The 19,657-nt window shown below is 44.1% G+C and overlaps 1 protein-coding gene across 1 annotated transcript; it reads right to left on the bottom strand.

Moving 5' to 3' along the window:
- Positions 1-24: 24 nt before the first annotated feature.
- Positions 25-18,173, bottom strand: LOC6582691 (frizzled-2). The gene is made up of 2 exons (XM_032730979.2): positions 18,133-18,173; positions 25-2,327 (listed from the first exon to the last, which is right to left on the bottom strand). Exon 2 carries the CDS (start codon positions 2,107-2,109, stop codon positions 25-27), a length of 2,085 nt encoding a protein of 694 aa, XP_032586870.2. The 5' UTR covers positions 2,110-2,327; positions 18,133-18,173.
- Positions 18,174-19,657: the final 1,484 nt, after the last annotated feature.

Below are 19,657 nucleotides of genomic sequence, written 5' to 3'. Positions count from 1 at the left end.
TGAAGCTCCTCCCGACTCTCCATGTCATACATGGCTGGCCGCTGGCTGCTTGAGAACGTGGTGGTGCAAGTGATGGTGGCTGGTGGAGGCCACCGAGGCGCCGCCGGCCTGTGTATAGGGCGTGGCCAGCAGCGAGCCGGCCGCCGAGCCAACGGGCATGCCCATGCCGGAGCCCGCATACGGATGGGGAATGGGTGGCCGTTGCTTGATCAGTGCCTGGTTGGCGCCAGTGCGATCCGGTGCCCCGAACAGGCGACGCCAGAAGCGACGCCAGCTCTCAAGTGTCTTGCCCGACCAGATCCACACGCCCGAGGTGATGCCCACCGCCAGAGCCATGAAATACTTGAGCATGAGCACAGAGTAGAGGGGCTTCTTGCCGGGCCCCTTAACCTGGGCGCAGGGGCAGGCCAGAGCCTTGATCCAGTCCTCGAAGTAGGCCGCCTCGTACAGGTAGCAGCCGATGACAATCGTCGCCGGCACGGTGTACAGCACCGAGAAGATGCCGATGCGGATCATTAGCTTCTCCAGCTTATCAGCCTTGACGCCAGCGCCAACGCCGCCCTGCTGCTTGATCACCGAGCGAATCCGGAAGAGCGACACGAAGCCAGCCATGAGGAAGGTGGTGCCAATGACGAGATACACGAACAGCGGTGCCAGTACGAATGTCTTCAGATGGTCCGGATTCAGGTTGCCCACGTAGCAAATGCCCAGAATGGGATCCCCATCGACGGCCGAGAGCAGGAGCACGGCCACAGACTGGACCGTGGGTATGAGCCAGGCCGCCAGATGGAAGTACTGCGAGTGCTTCGTTATCGCCTCGTTGCCCCACTTCAGGCCAGCGGCCAGGAACCAGGTGAAGCTCAGGATGACCCACCAGATGGACGAGGCCATGCCAAAGAAGTAGGTGAGCAGAAAGACCAGGGTGCAGGAGTGCGGTCCCGTCGAGCTCTCGCGCAGCAGTCGCCCGTCGCAGGCGATCTCCTCGTTCTGGAGGAAGTTGCGCGAGAGATAGCCGACGGCGACCATGAAGTAGCAGGCGGAGAGGAAGACAATGGGACGTTCGGGGTACTTAAACCTTTCGGTGTCGATGATGAATGTGGTTAGGGTCATGAGGGTGCTGCAGAAGCATAGACCCGACCACAGGGCGATCCACAGGCCGGCGAAGTCCTTTTCGTCGTTGGTGAAGAACGGACCCTTGCATGGAATGGCGCAGTTTGGTACGCCGGCGATCCTTTGCACAGTTAGGTTCATGTACCAGTGATGGTGCATCATGGGCGACTGCTGCATGAGCTGCTCCTTCCCCAGGACGATCAGCGGCGAACGGCACGAGCATGTGCACTCCTTTCCGTTTGCCTTTTCTCCTAGGGGATTTTGGCAGTTTTTTGAATTCTTGCCCTTGCACTTGTTGGACGTCGTCGACGATCCGCCCGAGCCGCTGCTGCCGCCCTGCTTGCGCTTGCCACCCGAACCGGAGCCCGAGCCGCCCGAGCCCGAACCACCGCTGCCGCCCGAGCCGCTGCCCGGCTCCGTATAGGATGGCTGCTCCATGCACAGATTGTCGGGATCGCCATGCAGCGGCAGATTCTCGCAGGCCATCCGCTCGGGCCACTCGAAGCTGTACTGCTGCATGATGGGCGCACAGCCGGAGCGCGCACGCTCGCAGACGCTGCGGCAGACAGGCAACGGCTTGTGGTACTCCTCCAGGCAGATGGGCGTGTACATGCTGCACAGGAAGAACTTGAGGTCCGGCGAGCACTTGATCTCCACCAGCGGCCAGAATTGATGCACCTCCAGGCCCGCCTCGTCCTGGGTCTCGTGATTCATATCATTGGGAAACGCCGTCATATTGTAGCCGATGCCCCGGCACATGGGTATCGTGATCTGTTCGCAGCGCGAATTCGGATCCTTGGGTATGGCCGGCACGCCGTAGCCCGGCGCTGGACTCACGTCCATGGAGTGTGAGCCCATGCCGCCCATGCCACCCATGCCGCCCATGCCCATGTGTCCGCCTCCTCCATTGTTCGTCATGTGTTGCGAGCTGTCCGCCTGGACGAGCAGCAGGCCGGCTGCCACCAGCAGCAGCGTTGCCAGATTCATAATGTGTTGCATGCTTGTGCTTGTAGCTCTCAGCTTGTGTCTATCTCAGAGTACTTGGCTCTGTCTACTATTGTGCGCTCTCTCGCACTCTCTCGCTCACACCAGCTCGCTTAATCCTTGCTCAAGCGCTGCGAGCTAGCCGAGTTGTTGCTTTTGTTCTTTGTGCTATCAAGGATGATTCTCCGTGCAGAGCGTCAAATTGTCAACGCTTGACAAACGGCGTGGCCTAGCTGTAAGGAGAGAAAGAGAGAAAGAGAGAGAGAAGGAGTTAGTAAGGAATCGAATAAGAGTGCAGCTCTAGACCTAAGCGCCGTCTGCATTTAACTGAACCTCGACTGGAATCTAGTTTTCCAGCAGAGCTGTAAATGCCGCCGCCGAGGCGTCGACAAGTTGCAGCAACTGCTCTTTCCTGTTCTCTGCGTGCGCTTCATTTGTTTCAATTGGAGCGACACTTGGGCGACAGCCAAATGTCACATGTCAACCCTTCCGCCAATATTTGCTGACGCTGACGCTGACGCTATGGAACTGGGAATTGGACAATGCTGGGCGTGCAGGGGGTAGGGGCTAGCTGGTTGGGCTGGAGAGTTTTACTGCTGACCAAGAGGCGCATCAATCAAAATCAGTGATTTTTATTAAATTTGACGGCGTCTGCTGGTCGTCAGCCTCAGCTGGAAGCTGCTGATGTGCTTGATCAAAGTGTTTGCTCAGCGCTGACCAGTTGGAGCGCAAAAAAAGGGTGTGAAAATGCCGGGGGTAAAGGGTTGCTGGCCACACGATGCGTGTGCATGTGTGTGTGTGCGTGTGTGATGAAGCAGAAATTAATTCAAGACAATTGCTCACTTGACACACACACACACACACCCAAACACACACACACACGCAGAGAGAGCTTGAAGGGGGCAGCGTTGCGTGACCAGCGTTGCCACCTGACGTGAGACAATGTTGTAAACTGTGTCAGCTCTGGATATGGATATGGTTATGGTTATGGTTATGGCTCTGGCTATGGATATCGATGTCACTGTCGATGTCGATGTCGATGTCGATTCTGTGGTCAAACAAAAGATGCTGCGTGTGTGCCTGAGCTGAACTGACAGCCGAACAAGCTGGGCGTGGCGTCAACTGGCAGCCAAAAAGTGAAGGGCGTTTAAGCAGCTGCTTCAGTCAGCAGTTCAGCTTCTGCTTTAGCTTCAGAGCCAGAGAGAGATTCCATTTACAAGTAGCAAGTGTCAAATGACATACATATTTGTGGCTTTTGCGGGCAGCTCCTGCAGCAGCTGCGTGTGGTCGCTGCTCGGCCCGAAACAGCAAAGTTTCCGCTTTAAACAGCAGCAGGAGCACAGCAGCAGGAGGAGCAGCAGCAGCAGCAGCACAGCAAAAGCTGTCAACGGCAGCTGCGAATAGCACTATGCGGAAGGTCCTGTTGCCTTTTGTTTTATTTTATAAATGAATGACATTTTAATTAATAACATTTGTGCTGCATGTCGAAAGCCCCCCACCTCTCCCTATCCCACACAACTCCCTTCAATATAGCGAGAAACTCCCTGTCAGTTGCGTAGCTCAAGTGCTTTTCGGTTGCACAGACGATGCTGGTGGTGAGGGAGAGGAGGAGAGGGGGGGGGTCGGGTTGTGGTAGTCACTGCCTGAAACATTTTTCGTGTAAATCTGTTTGCCAAGCACTTCAAAATAATTAAGTAAATAATGCTGCCAAAATGGGAAAATGCCAAGTGTTGTACATCAACAGCATCATCAGCTGTTGCTGTTGTTGTTATTGTTGCTGTTGCTGTTGTTGCCCCAAAATGTTGTAATACGATAAAGTGATGTGGGCGAAGGAAGGCTCGACTAACAATTGCAGCATTGTCGGTGTTGCATAACATTCATCAGCTAGGGATGTGCAACATTTATTGACATTTGCATAGCACGGAATTTTATTACGATAAACGAAATACGATATTGAGGTTAAATACATAAAGATTAAACAATGAATAGCGGGTTGCTTGTAGATGAGCTACAATTAAAGAGAGTCATATAGCATAGCATTTTAATGAGACCTACGATACACGATATTGCAATATACGATCTAAAGTATATCAGAGAGCAAAAATTCTTATTGAATTCTTCTTCTAATTCCATTTAGCGATATACGATGTAATACATTTCAAGATACGATATAGGATATTCCAATATTATTTTAAATATCAGATATTCTTATTGACTGAAATTGCATTGAATTTTAATAACATACGATATATACGACATCAGCTTTGCCAGTGTTGCTAAACGTTCTTCTCCATGGCCAATTGCATCTAGAGATGTGCTGCAATTATCGATACATGCACTGCTAAGCATCGTAATGCAATATGCGATATACGATAAAAGATTTTGTGTTATGTATGCAATACTAACATTGCCAGTGTTGCATAACGATGTTGCCAATAGTCAATTACTTCTGGGGATGTGCAATAATAATTATTGAGACTGGCTTGCATAGCATTTCAATGCAATAGACGGACAGCTATTGACTTGTATAGACGGCAAGCCATATACATACATATGTATGTGTGCATGTACTTGCCCCCTTTTTAAATACGTGACCAAAATGGACGACGCGTCTAATGACAAACGCAGTGCAGCATGGGTAAAAGGAAAAACACGTTCAGATCCACGCGCTTATATAGCCCGCCTAGGCAAGGTATGAAAACATTTGTTTGGGATGGCCTAAAAAGAACAACATGCCCTTATTATGGACTGGTTGTTGTTGTTGCTACAGTATCAAGTGGCATGCATATGTATGTACATATGTATGTGTGCACAGCACACTCAGATATTTGGATTGGTTCCATGGCTGTCGCCCTCTGATTGCTTACGAGCCTAAAAAGCCAAACTAATAAGTACGCGCACTCCACTCGCATCCCATAGACGCCCTGGCTCTGCTCTGCTCTGACCATGTGTGTGTGTTCATGGGAAATGGCCTGGAAATAATAGCAAACGTGCCTCATTCGCAGCCCAAAGAGAAAATGCATAAATATTGCTTTTAATAGAGAAAGAGAGAGAGAGTGAGAGAGAGGGAGGCAGTGAGAGAGAGACAGAGAGAACAGTAGAAAAACAAAAACAGAAAAAAATGTCTCAAGTGCTCGTCCGACTCGAGTCGTCCAGTTGAGGTCCATGGAAAGTGGTAGCTGAATATATTTCTGTTTGTTTTGGCCCCGATCGCCACACGTTCGTCCGTCCGTCCGTCCGTCCGGCCGTCGTCCGTTTCGGGCCATGTTTATTTAGTGATTTGTTGTTTTTGTCGGACTGAAAATGCGACTCATATTGTTTATTTAATTGTTAACAAGCGAGCGAGCGAGTCGCTGCTCGTTACAAGTAACAAATTATTGCCAGCAAACGGCTAAACTAAGCCCCAAAGACTTCCAAGCGACTTCTGCTCGCCCCGTATTGCATTCATTTTGCAAATCATGCAGCACAACAGCAGCAGCAGCAGCAGCGGCAGCAGCAGGAGTCGACTCTAGAATTTATACAAAATCACGCTGCCAACAAGTCTCAACAATGTTTGCACAAGCTCTAGAGCCACACTCATGTTTACCCAAGACTTGACTGCAAAACTTGTGCGAGAAAGGGAGAGAGGGGGTAGAGAGATCGGGCCGGAGAGATCGCCAGTGTAGATCGCCGGCTGATATGCGTGCGTGCGTGCGTGCCAAAGCGCTTGGAAATTGGTGAATGGCTGCGCTTCAATGCAGTAAGCAGGCCAGAGCCAACGGCCAACGGGCAACGGGCAACAGCATCGCCATCATCATCATCATCATCATCATCATTATCATCATCAGCAGCCGTGCAGACGTTGGCGGAAGCTGTGACCAAAGTTGGTAGCCAAGCAGCCAACCAGGCCGGCAGACAAGCGACAAGCGACAACTACAACTTGACTGTTTTAATTAAACAAACAAGGCGCAGGCGCAGTCAGCGACAACAGCAAGTAACAAACAAACAGGAGACAACAGACGGACGAACGAACGGACGGACGGACTGTGAGACATACGAACAGGTAGCAAGTGATGTTTGCTTTAAATGCAAAGTACAGTTGACACCCATTGCATGTGCAAAGGCGATAACAGTGTTGCGAAACGCAAGCAAATAAAATATTTAAACTCACACATAATTATCGATCAATTATGTATTGAAACGTGGCATAATCGATTCATGATCGAGCATTCTTAGTCATATGGTAAAATTTTTCATATATTATCGATCAGTTCAATCTCATTGTAAGGTAAAAATATAGGTAGCAGTGCCTAAAATAAACTATAATTATTAAATAACACTTTTTTTTTCTAGTGTTTAATGTAATCAGAAAACCATCAGTAATGATGTAAAAAGCAAGCGAGTAAAATCGATAGATATTTAACTGACCTTAGCATGGAATTAAATCAAACAATTCAACTCTTTCTACAATAGAAGAAATTCTTATAGAAGTGCACGATAAACAGTTAACTACAGTTAACTTTCAGTTTGGTCAAACTCTATTCATAGACACGCGTTAATCGATAACTTATCGTCTGCACCAATCGAGGCAATCAATCAAAAAGGTTTGTGAGAAGGCCTTCATACGCCATCAAAAAATAGACTTGTGAGTGAGGGAACGATGGAACGGAATGAAACGGAAAAAAGCTTGCAAGCCACAGAGCACTTAAACTTTTCTATGGATCGCTGCGCACAAAGAAGCGTTGAAGCAGCAGCAGCAGCAGCAGAGGCAGAGGCAGCAACAGGAGCATCATAGCTTCATAGAGCACAGGTGCAACAGTACAGGTACAAAAAAAAAAAAAAAAAAAAAAAAAGAAAAGAAAATATATACCTGAAGTTGGCCTTGGCTGCTGCTGCTGCTGCTGTTGCTGCTGCACAGGCAAAACCGCGAAAATCAATTGAAAAACTCACAGCCAAAGGAATAAAAGTGTAGCTGCATCAGATGTGGGCGGGGGAGTATACAATAGTACAGGTAGGGCGACGGGGGAGGGGTTGGGAGCAACTGTTTTGACTTGTTGGCGGCGGCATCAAAAAGCGCGTAGCGGCGCAAAATGAAAACAGTTTGTCGACTGCCAGTTGACGAGGTCCGTCTCTGCGCCGCTCCGTCTCTTCCTCTCTCACTCGCTCTCTCACTCGCTCGCTCGCTCGCTCTCTCTTGCATACGCCCGCCCTGCGCGCAAATGAGAAATGAAAAACTTTACCCGCCAGTCAAGCGAGCGCCCCCTGCCCCTGCACACTGGCGCCCCCTGTCGGTGCAGCCACAAAGTCAATGCAGACAAGTTCCATGACCTTACAAACGCAGCAGAAACAAACACAGCAGCAACTGAGCCACAGCTGTGTGTCCCGCAACGTGTCCTGTGGGGAGTTGCCCGGATGGCTGGATGGTTTGAGTAGTTCTGCTCCTTTGTATGTGTGTGTGTGTGTGTGCGTGGTTTTTGTAAAACGTCAACGTAATAAACAAAACTGGCTCAAGATTTTTACGTGTCCGCGTCCGCCCATTAAAATCATTGACATTTAAATGCGCAATTTTTGTTGCTGCTGCCGCTGCCGCTGCCGCCAGAGGGCGCCAGGATACACAACTATTTGCTACTTTTGACTTAGAGAGCAGCGCAAAGCTGACAGAGGCAGCAACAGAGGCAGAGGCAGAGGCAGCGGTAGCGGCAGCGCCTAGCGGATTTTCGTTTCGAGTTTGGAGAGCTCTCTGCCAGCCCTTTTGCGCTTTGATGTTTTTGTATTTTTGTGCGCTGCTCTTGTTGCTTTGTGCGCTGCATACAAATTCAATCTGTGTGCGTGCGAGTTGGTGTGTGTGTGTGTGTGTGTGAATGTATTTGTGTAGCGCCCACTGGCGGACGGCGAGTGCAATGCTGGCTATCATTAAATGCTCTTTGCCTCAAAGTTTCTATTCTAATTGTTGTTGTTGTTTTTTTCGCCTGTATTTCTACAATTAAATTTTAATTAAGTGGACAGAAGGATTTCGCCTACTCTCTCGAACAGGCGCTCTGCTGTCTCCTCCCTCCCTCTCTCACTCTTTTTACATTACTTTGCCTTTAGAGTGTGTTGCTCCCTTTTAACTCCATTGAGCTTTGGCTTTGCTGATTACGATATTTGTCTCTAGGGATCGCATTTGCGGCTTTTTGTTGTGATGAATTATATAATGAGGCGAATGCATAAATTATATTTGTAGCGGATAATGTTGAGCATGGAACTTGGAGCGATTTGCAATGTCTCTTCGCCAAAAGGCAACATAAATAACAATGCGACACAAATTCTTGTTTTTGCCTCTGCTGCCTCTTCCCCTTCTTCCTTTGTTGTTACCCTTACGGAGCTGCCGAGGGGTTGATTTCAGCTGCTGCTGTCGTTCCACTTTCCGAGAGTGTTTTCTATTATTAAATTTTTTGCACAAACTGTTTTTTTTTTTTTTTTTTTGGCGGGGGAAGCTAAATGACACCGCAGAAAAAAGGACAAAGTGACAGGCGTTGAGAGTTCCTTGTTTCGGTTGGGCAGGACGACGCAACGGGACAAGCAATAGCAACAGCAACAGCAACAGCAACGACAAAAAAAAGCAACATGAAAATAAAATTAAATTTCCGATTTCCTTTGCTGCTGCTGCCTTTGGCTCGTTTTGTTGTCTTGGCAAAAGGCAGCAGCAAAATTTTGCTAATAACGCAACGAATGCAGCTGCAACGGGCAGGGAGTGAGAGGGTGAGGGAGAGGGCAGCACTGGCCCACTAGGGTGACTCTTAGGTGCGGGGATGTGCGACGCACGCGGCCTGACTAAACACACAAAAGAGTGTCAAGTGTCGCTAAAAAGGCATTACATGTGGGTGTGCGCCCTCTCTCTCTCTCTCTCTCTCTCTCTCTCTCTCTCTCTTTCTCATTCTGTCTCGCTCTCTCTTTGTCACACACACAACTCCACACTGCCCTTCCCTTCTGCTTCTGTCTCACTGTGTCTCTTGGCTCTTGGCAGATTTATTTTTCATATGGAAATTTTGCTGGATGAGCCAGCATTTTATTTTGACAGTTGGACTTGCTTTTTAACCCTTTTTCGTTTGTGAAGGGCGGAACGACGACTTGACACTGGATGTGTATAAAAAAAAAAAAAACAATTAAAAACGAATTGCCTTTTGTCATACAACTCAGTTGCCGGAAAATCTGTGATAACATTCAGAGCAACAACAAGAAATTAACTTGCCGCAAATTGTAGGGAAGTGCCAGAAGAGGACTGGGGAAGGTTGTGGGGAAGAAGAGCAAGAAGTAGAAAAGATGAAGATGAAGAAGGAGAAGAAAAAGTAGGCCTAGTATGACAGGAGTAGCAGCTCTTCGTATGATGTAGGGTATTTCTTAGTCAGGCACTCATAATGAAAAGATTCATACTTGCATTTTCAAGAAAAAGCAGAGAAATTTATGGAATTTCATCAATAAATAATAATTTCTAGAAGAGCGAATCGCTTTGGCAGATATAAGAATGGATGCTATAGGCAGTTCTGCAGAGTATCTGCTAGTCGGGCACATCCTTGCACAGCATTTGCCATTTTTATGGCAAAGCACCGCAATTTATGGCACATTTCTTCTAATTTCAGTAAATGTCCAAATTTATTTGATTATATTATTATTAAACAAAAAACGAAACAAATTTGATGACAAACAATTTGTTTTTTTTTTTTTTTTTGACATTAGGTATTTTATGGTCTTCATTTTTTATATATTATTTTTATTATATTTTTATTAATAAAACGAAAATGTTTATTGCCATTTTAAGAGCGCGGCTCGATGACGATGATTTACATTTATGGCATTTAATAATCGACTGCGTTTTATGACTAATTTGTTTGGTGGCCGAAACGCATATTGGGATCGTAAATGTTTATATTGCCATTAGATGTGGGATTCGGAATTACAGAGAGAGAGAAAGAGGGAGAGAGAGGGGAGCGAGTTAGAACGGGTTGGCTGTGGCAATTAAACGTACGCAGCATAGAATCTGTTTATGCCTGACATTGACACAGAGCGCAACTTGTTTTAATACCCTGTTGTTTTTCTACATATACCTATCTCCCTCTCTCTCCCTCTCTCTCACTTCTTATCCCGCTCGCTGTGTGTCTTTCGCTCAATAAACACAATTTTTATGGACATTTGAATGCATCAAACTAACGACCACATGAATGATGCATGTTACGAGCTGACTATGTATGGCTCATGTTGTACCCTGTATGTCGCCTGTGCCTCCTGTCCCTCGCCCCCCACGCCCCATAGCTCAGCAACAGCATTTTTAGTGCCATTTTGTTGTCGAACAACAGCTACAACTTCCTATTTCGCCCAACTTCTCATTCGGTTGTGCTATGCACACGTATTAATTAATGTCTGTGTGGAAATTAAGTGAAATACATACATATCTATGTGTATGTGCATCTGTATGTATGTATGCGTGTGTGTGTGTGTGTTTGTGTGTATTTATATGTTGCTAGGATGTTGTCGCCATCGTCATCATCATGGACGCTGTTCCACATATCTCACTCTTCCTCTATCTGTCTCCCTCTCTCTCTCTCTCACTCGCTCTCCCATTGTTGTCTATGTGACAAAATGTCGCTGACATGGATAATTAATGGTCTGCCAAGAGTGGGGGAGTTAAGGTGTTCTCACATGTGTGTGTGTTTAGCTCTCTCTCTCTCTCTCTTTCTCTTTCGCTCCCTTTCCCGCTCCCTCGCTCAATGTGTGTGTTGTGCGTAAACTTTGGCTCCTGCAGCTACTTTGCAGCGCTTAATTGCTTGTTTTTAGCCTTTACTAGAAATACCAGCACAGTAAAGTCTCGATTTGAAGTCTAACGGAAGCCAACCTCAAGCCTGCTCCATTTGCCAATTAATATTTTTTTGTTCATCTTACGGAATTTTGCCTGTACCACAATTAATCTGTTTTTTTTTTTTTTGTATTGCTCTTGTTGGTTTTAGCTATTAATTGTTTGTGTGTTCTACTTAATTTATGGCTATTTTTATGCACAACAGAGCCGCGCAACAATGTTGCTAGGCTCGTTAGCCTCAACATGTTGCCGCAGCATGAAGCTCTATTGTATTTTCATGCATTCGCAAATGCAATTTTGTTTATTCTCAGCTTCTGCCTCATAAATTCAGCTTTTTAATAGTTTATTTTATTTTGTTTCGCTCGTTGCTTTATTTACTTTGACTTTGGCTAGATTTCTATTTATTTTGTTTTTGGCGAATTTCTTTGGTGAAATTCCTTGTCGACGTCTCAATGTCTGGTTTGTATTTCAATGCCATAAATTTGTCGCCGCTATTCTGTAAAAATATAGACGCACGCACACACACACACACACGCACACACACACATGGCTGGTTGGCTGGCTCTGTTACATTACGCATACGCCCTGTAGCTACAAATCTGCTTCACTTCTTCTGGGTGGGTGGCTTTCTGGCATTGATTTTTTTCTTCTATATGTTTGTCTCGCTGTTTGTTGCGTTGTGTTTGCCTGCTTTTCTCATTTCGCTGCCGAGGAACGGAGGGAGAGCCTGCTTTGTATTATATTCTTGTATTTAATGGCTTTGCTAGCGTGGTTTATTTTGTTGGCATGCGTGCGACCCGACCCGCCGAGCGATAAACACGCGGCGGCTGCCTACCTCCCCCCCAGCCCCCCTTATGCGTCGCCTTCTGCTGCACGCCCCTGGCTGGACTGTCTCTGGCATGCGTTTAAGTTTACAGTTAATGGCTTTTAATGGCATTCCTGTTGTTTTTGCTGTTGTTGTTGTTGCTTGCAAAGAAGAAGCAGGCGGAGGCAAAAAAAGAAAACCCAAAACCAAAACTCTTAAATAAATATCAAAATCAATTAGTTGCGTAAATTTTCAGTCAGCTATTTAGAAGAGCTATATACAACCGATTTATATATATTTATAATCAGCTAAAGACCACAACGAAAAATAAATAAATGTGCATAATTTAACACCCCGGCTGAGTTATAAACTTTAGCTAATCCAAAATGCATAACAAATTACCAGAAAAATAAAAATCAAATCAAATATATATACATATACATCTGCTCAGCCTCATAAGTTGGAACTGCGTCGCATCAGGCGGCGTCGGCGTCGGCGTCGGCGTCTTCTAGGCCAGCGAGGAATTTCAATGAGGCATCTCGCTTCTAATTTATGGCGCTGTGGCTAATGCCCAAATTGTTCATAACAATAATTTGCATGCATGCCCACAACTAATCTATATACACATATATGTATGTATGTATATATAGTATAATATATATGTATATATATTGCATTTAACTGGTTCTTGGCTATCTTATCGATAAGGCACATTCATATATCAATCCAATATCAAGTGGCACCAACACTGAAATCGAAACAATTTATAACAATTGCTTAATTGAAACAAGGGCCACACCAGCAACAAAATTTAAATTTATGAAAGCAGCAGCAGCAGCAGCAGCAGCCACCACAAATCGTACGAAATCATAAATAAATCGCTCGCTTATCGCTCGACGGTTTCCCGCAACGAAATCAAAGTGAAAAAGCCGCCCAAAAAGCATTTTCTATTTGGGAAAGTGGACGAGTCTCGCCTATCGTCGCTCGCCGCTCGCCGCTCGCCTCTCGAGTATCGAGTCTCGAGTGAATCCGAAATTCGAACTCGAATACGAATATTGATTCTCTGACAGCCTGAACTTTGTACGCTCAAATATCACAAATGTCGCTGACTCGATTGCTTTGCTTTCATATCGTGGAGCTGTCAGCTTTTTCAATACGGCAACAGTTTAAAGACCCGGACAGCCGGACACGGGTCAAAGCTAGCCGTGAATTGTTTTGATAAGTGTTTTGTAGCTCTACATTAAGGCGACTGCTCAATTCTTCTTCTTTTTTGTGTTATCATAAGTGTTTTGTTTTGTTTGGTAAATTCTGAAAATTTCAACTTTGTTAATCGAAGATCAAATATCGATAGCTGGATTTTGTGTAAATATATTATAATACAAGAAATTTTGTTGTTTATATATAATCATAATTTATTATTGTTATACGAGGGCAGTTTGTGAATTCACAATCTATGAAATAATATATATTCACCGATAAGCATTCGTTTCTATTACCTTATCTAGGGATCTACTTGTAGCTGCTCATAAATTGTTCACACCACCCTCGCACGCAATATATATGCAGTTGTTATTTCCACAATATTTATGCCTTTAATTTAAATAAGGAATTTTCAGATATAGAAATAATATAAAAGTACTCGTAAATTTTAAGCTTTTTACTGGATTTCTTTTCATTCTCCTTTTTTTTTTTTTTTTTGGCCAATTTACAGAGTATAGCAGTTTTTTTTGGGAGTGGAGATAGGGGTGTTCTGTGCGCTGTCCGTTAGAATCGTTTCTGACATATTTGGCGCTATGGCATCGTAAATAATTTTATTGCATGCCCTGGCCATAAAAAGTAGCAGAAGTAGGAGAAGTGCAATAGACTAGTCACTGTTGCTATCAACGCATTCACGCCTTCCTGTATAAACACACACGCACACAGGCATATACATATATATGTATGTGTATCGGCTAGTGTATCTTGTATCTTGTATCTGTTAGCTGCTGAGTATCTTATATCTGCTTTTTGGGCTTTGTTTATGCCACACATGTTACGCCTACGAAAAAGTCGTATAAAAAAACGTAGTACGTCCGTTGTCGCTCTCTCCATCTCTCTCTCTCTCTCTCTCTTTCTTACTCTTTGTAGCAGTTCGCCTGCATTGTTTGGTTTGGTTGTGTCTGCCTGGTTCAGAGATTGGTGTTGGCTCTGGTTTGTGGGTTCCTCCATTTGCCTGCCATATGTGGCAGAAATGCTAATGGGCCTCTGTGGAAACTTCATTTTTCGAGTTCTACCTTCAGACCTGCTGCTATTTTTATATGTTTTTACATATACAGCATACATACATACATACATATGTATGTTATGTAGATGTGTATTTTGTTGTTGTCAACCAGGCACAGACGCTGACTCCAGTCTCTGCTCGCCTGCCAGGGCGCTAGTCAATCAAAAAAATTATGCACAGGTTCTTGAGTAGACAAAACTCCTGCCGCGACAAGAGCTGCAGCTGGAATTGTTTTGTTATTTTTTTCCCCATCTATGGAATTACTTCGAGTACATTGTAAACTCGCAGAATGCAGATAGCAGCTGTGTTTTCTTTTTTTTTTTTTTTTTTTTTGATGCCATGCCAGACATGTTTAAAAATATGCTAATTGATTTCCAACTGAAAGCATTAGTTTCTTCATACATTGTAAGTTTTTCAAATTCAAGTAACCAAATAAATAATCATGAAATTTCATTTAGGCATATTTAGCGTATTTTTTACTTTCCTCTTTATCCTTTTAGCTTCAATAACTCGTGTGAAATTCAAATATTTTTTAGTGCTGCAAAATACTGTCAACATTTGTGCCTAATCTTGCCTAATTACTCAAAATGGCATTCAAATTTAGCACCAGGTGCGTGCTCTCGATATTTTTGCTGCTTATCGATATTAAATATATCGCTTTTGCTTGCATTTTTACAATTTCTTCATTTGCTAGTATTTTTGCTGTGCCCATTGCCAAAATGCCCAGACATGTTTCCATCGATGCGTTAAATGAGCAGCCAACTGGGAGGGTGGGGGTAGGGGACGGGTCGTGGCGGCGATCTCTCCCTGGCAAATGCAATGAACTCTACGCCCGTGTACAGGCAGCACAGCCAGGCAATGGACAGACGCCGCGAGCTCTTTAAAATAGATGCAGCAGCAGCAGCAGCCCACGCTTCTCTTCTTCCTGCTGCATTCTTCGTATGCCTTATAGAAAGTGCGGGCTGCCTGCAATCAACGCACTTGTTCCTGTTGTTGTTATTTTAGTTGCTATTGGCGTTGTTGTTGTTGTTGTTGTAGCTGTTGCTTGCCCGCCTGCCTGCCTGTTGTTATTGTTGTAAACTATTTATGCATTTCGAAGTTTATTTGAAACATACAAGGCAAATGCACAAGAATTTCATTCCAGGGCATATTTCAAATGTTGTTGCTGTTGTTGTTGTTGTTGTAGCTGTTGCTGTTGTTTTTTTTCTCGCATCTCAGCATCTCATTTGCTGTTTGTTGATTTTATGTACTGTTTTTCTTGCTTCACTTGGCCCGTGTGGGAGTGAGAGTGAGAGTGGGTGTGGGAGGGAGGGAGAGAGCGAGAGAGGGCACCCGGTTGGGTGCTTCTGCCCTACGGCCACATATGGTCACCTTAATTTGTCCGCTCACCCTGCTGCAAATAATTTATGCGTTTCTCCATGAGTATGTCTGCTGTAGTTGTTGCTGTTGTTGTTGTTGTTGTTGTTCCGTCTTCTTGGTTTATTTTTTCAAGCGCGCATTTCAACAGCCAAAGCAATCAGGCAAATCGCTGAGCGGAAACAGCACCCAGGGATGTTCTCAATGCTCGATTCTCAATCTTCAATCTTCAATGTTGTACGCCGAATGTTGAATGTTAAATGTTGTATATGGGATGTTGATGCACGCACTCAATACGAGGCGACTCGACGGGTGGTTGGGTGGCTCATGGTGTTTAGTCTTTAGGCTATTTGCTGGTGCGTGCCTGAAACGCTTCACAATTTCTGCCCCTTCTTCTTCTTCTACCTCTTCTCATTCTTATTCTTCGTCTGCTACCAACTTTTGTTTACATTGACGCCAATTGAATTGTTTCAATACAGCAAATAGCTAGGGTATATATCTATATAAATCTAGATATCTAGATGTTTCTCTAGACTAGGCAAAGTTTTTATGGCCAGCTTTTATGAGTCACTCGCTTTTCCTTTTTTATTTTGGCCAAATTGTGAACACTTTTGTATATGACTCCAACTTGGTTTTTACGGCCTCCTGCAGCATGTCAATTAATATCAGGTAATGGACGCACCAGATGTCATATGAGACAACATTAAGTGCTGTAATGAAAAGCCCTCAGCTCATGGGAAACATTCGTTCCCCAAAAAATTCAACGCACATGTACAACTAATTAATGATTAGTATAATGCGACTAGCCCAAAGCTAAAATATGTTTTTATGTGAGTTCTCAAAAGAATTGTGAGCCATAAAAAGCTAAAGAGTGAAATACTTTATAAGCGAGAATGAAATAAAGAGGCGTTTTTCTACTGAAAATTTCAATTGTGGGTAGAATGAATTTTGAGCAAGTGTATGGGAGATAGAAGAAGGAGTGGAACTGAGTTGATGGACCAGCAGATTTAGAGTCGTGAATTGTGAAATATCTATCGTATGCAGACTTCGATAACTGCTTCCGTTCTTTTACTATCGATTAGCAACGGTATTTATGTTTGGTATTTTAAGCACAGCTTCAGGATATTAAATGATTGATTAAATTCTCATTCTGTTTGCTGTTCAGGGTATTTGCTAGTCGTATATTTTTATTTGTTCCCTATTCAATATATCAATTCTGAGCTCTCGAGCGCATGCTCCACTCCCCAATTTTGTTTTTGGCTTGCCTACCTCAGTGGCATTTGTAATTAAATGCCGCGCCTTTCGGCTGCATAAACAAATATCGTCGAAATATTATGGAAATCTATATTTTGTTTTGTTGTACATTTGATTGACTGCTCGACATGCTTCGTGATCAATCAGCGACGGGGGCAGGCGAGCTCACAATTATAATTCAATTAACAGTAAACTTAAAAATCCAAAATAAAAAGAAAAATGAAAAACAAAAAGAAAAATAAGTGCCGCTGCCACATGCTGAGAATTTTAGCTACATAAACTGTTGAGAAATTAAGAAATCGTGGCATGTTTGGCATATTTAATTAATTTGCTGTGCATTTTCAAGTAAACACGAAAAACAATTCACAACAACAACTAGAAAAATTGAAAAGCATTTATGGAAATATTTTCAGGCTTAATTACAAAAACAAAAACCAAAGATATTCGGATAGCGAATAAGCCACAAAACTTGAGCCAGATGGCCAGACAAGACAAGCCGACAGCAGCAACATGCAACAAGAAACAAGTTAAGCAGAGGCAGCCATGCTAACTAGGCTGAAAGAACAGCGAGAGAGAGAGAGAGAGGGAGAGGGGGAGATCCAAAGAGAGAGAGAGAGAGAGAGAGAGAGAGTGAGAGCGACATAGGTAGCTGCATAAAAAGTTTAAGCAAAGCTAAAGGATATTTTGCCACTAAAGCAGCCTGGCTAAATGATGAAGATGCCAAGAAGAGCGAAGAGTGTGGACAAGAGAAAGAGACAGAGAGAGGGAGAGGCTGAGAGACACACTCAGCTGTCGGCGAGCAGAAAGAAGTCAACAGCTCGTTAACGTTAAAGTGGCAAGAGATATGCACGAAGACTGAAAAGCCCAGACTGCGACTACGACGACTCGAGACGAGACGAGACGAGACGAGCCAATGCTGCTGCTGAGGCTGTTGCGAAAAGGGTAACCAACAATGGGGCAACAAGTCGCGTCTGTAGATGCATCGCCCACGGCAACAAGAGTCAGAGCCACGGCCACAGCCACTGCCACAGACACAGCCACAGCCACAACAGTTGAAGCCACAGTCAGGATGCCAGCATTTTGAAGTGCAAAATTGGCGTTGAAAAGTATCTGACGATGACGATGACGACGACGACGGCGACGGAAGATGATGATGATGATGATGGAGGCGATGCGGCATGGTCAATTGCACAGGGTCAGGCGCTCAACTGCACTCATGCCCCATTCCGTGGCAAACTAAGCGCTATGAAGTAGCCAACAGCTGCTGCTCCCAACTAAGGTCAAGCTTTTCGTGTCTATGACACGGAACTGGAGGAACAAAAAAAAACAAAAAAAAAATGTAATACCAACTCGAAGTAAGATGCTTTTCCACACGACAAACAGATTATGAGCTAAGGAATTGGAAAGCTGTTGCAGCAGCTGAAGCTGAAGCAATTGTTAAGGCCTGAATTGGTTTAAGTTACTTTTCGTTTATCCCCATTTAAGCTGCTCTCTTTTATAATATCTTTCTTATACATATACATATATATAGATTGAGGTCTTTAAGCTTACCATTTTTTCCATTCCGTTGTTTTATTTTTCCTTTGCTTTGTTTTTGTTAGCTTCCTTTGTAAAAAATTTAAGCGCAGCTGTAATGAGATGAGAAAATATGCAAAGAAATTAGATAAGTTATCAGAACTTTATTTTGGTTAAGCTTAAGCAGCGGCGCAGTCATGAGCAAAGCACTGGAGCTGAACCGACTGCATAATACACGTTCAGTAAAAATTAATGAAAGTTTAAGAATTTCTAATTTGCCATAGTTAGCGATTTTTTAGCCCTTGAAGGCGTTGCTTTAGAATTTCATAACAGCCTGCTGTTAAGAGCTGAACAGTATTTTACTTTAATAGTTTTAACAGTATTTCTCTTTCAAATCTTAAGGCAACCGATTTAAAAAAAATCAATCGATTTTTAAATTGCACGATATATCGATACAAGAAGGATTTATAAAATAAATCGAACCAGTATATTCAGCTTTTGTATTTGTTTTTACGGCCCTGGTTCCCAATTGAAACAAATACTAAGTTGAATAACAAACTTCTATTTATTAAGCCAATATACCCTTTTTGCACTTCCTGCTCAAGTCGAGCAAAATGTTAATAAATTTTTTAATTAGAAAATATTAAAACGAGACAACTTAATTATGTAATGAGCGTAAAAGTTGATGAGCCTGGCAGCAAAAAGTTTCAGGCTCGACTGATTTATGTCGTGCCACAGCCACAAAAGAAAATGGCGTGAAAAACTGGACACAGACCAAAAGAAAATGGCAGTAAAATGCGACATAATTTACAGACCAGGGCAAAAGAATGTTCCGGATTGGGGTTGGGTTTTTTTTGTTTAGGAGATTTTCGGGTTGGATTTCGGGCGTCAAGTGTAGGCGGCAGCTACAAAAAAAAGAGTTTACAGTGGGCGGGGCGTTGCTCTAAATTGTGGCCTGAGTTATGTGCCGCCTAGGCAAATATGTTAATATTTAGCTAATGAATGGCCCGACCAGAAGTTGGGGCAGACGGAAGACAATTGAAGTAGCTGTTCCTATGACTACTGCTGCGCCGCACTTCAAAAGGCAGCAGCGACAAAAAAAAAAAAAAACTTGGTGCGGGGGCTAAAGCAAATACTGTCTATTTGAGAGAGAGAAAGGGAGAGGGAGAAAGAGCTAGAGAGTGCGAGAGTGGGAGACAATGTTGAGCCCGGGCACTTTGGACTACTTTAATCACGCCATGGGATTAAGGGCAATGCCGCAGATGATGAAGAAGTTGCGTGTGCCCCAGAGTTTTGCCTGGGCAAAGAGACAGCGGACGGGGACGGGGACGGAGGCGGGGGGCGTGTGGTTGGCTACAATTTAATTAACTTTTTTGTTTTTATTTCTTATTAAAGACGTCCCCTTGTTATTTGTTGTTGTATTTGAGTTTAACGGCGCGCTTTGTATATGCCATAATGCAAGTTTAATCAGCGCGCGACAAAAAATAACAAGAAGAGAAGATATATGTATATGTGTGTAAAGAAGCTACAGATACTTGCGCAATTGTATTTGTATCTGTGT

This window comes from Drosophila mojavensis, unplaced genomic scaffold, assembly GCF_018153725.1.
Source record: "Drosophila mojavensis isolate 15081-1352.22 unplaced genomic scaffold, ASM1815372v1 contig_74, whole genome shotgun sequence".
NCBI classification, from domain to species: Eukaryota; Metazoa; Arthropoda; class Insecta; order Diptera; family Drosophilidae; genus Drosophila; species Drosophila mojavensis.
Note: the sequence above shows the minus strand (reverse complement) of the source record. Positions and strands in the feature narration are given on the sequence as shown.

Excerpts from the sequence above, each read along its gene's own strand:
- LOC6582691 (XM_032730979.2), bottom strand. The coding sequence starts at position 2,109 with ATGCAACACATTATGAATCTGGCAACGCTGCTGCTGGTGGCAGCCGGC.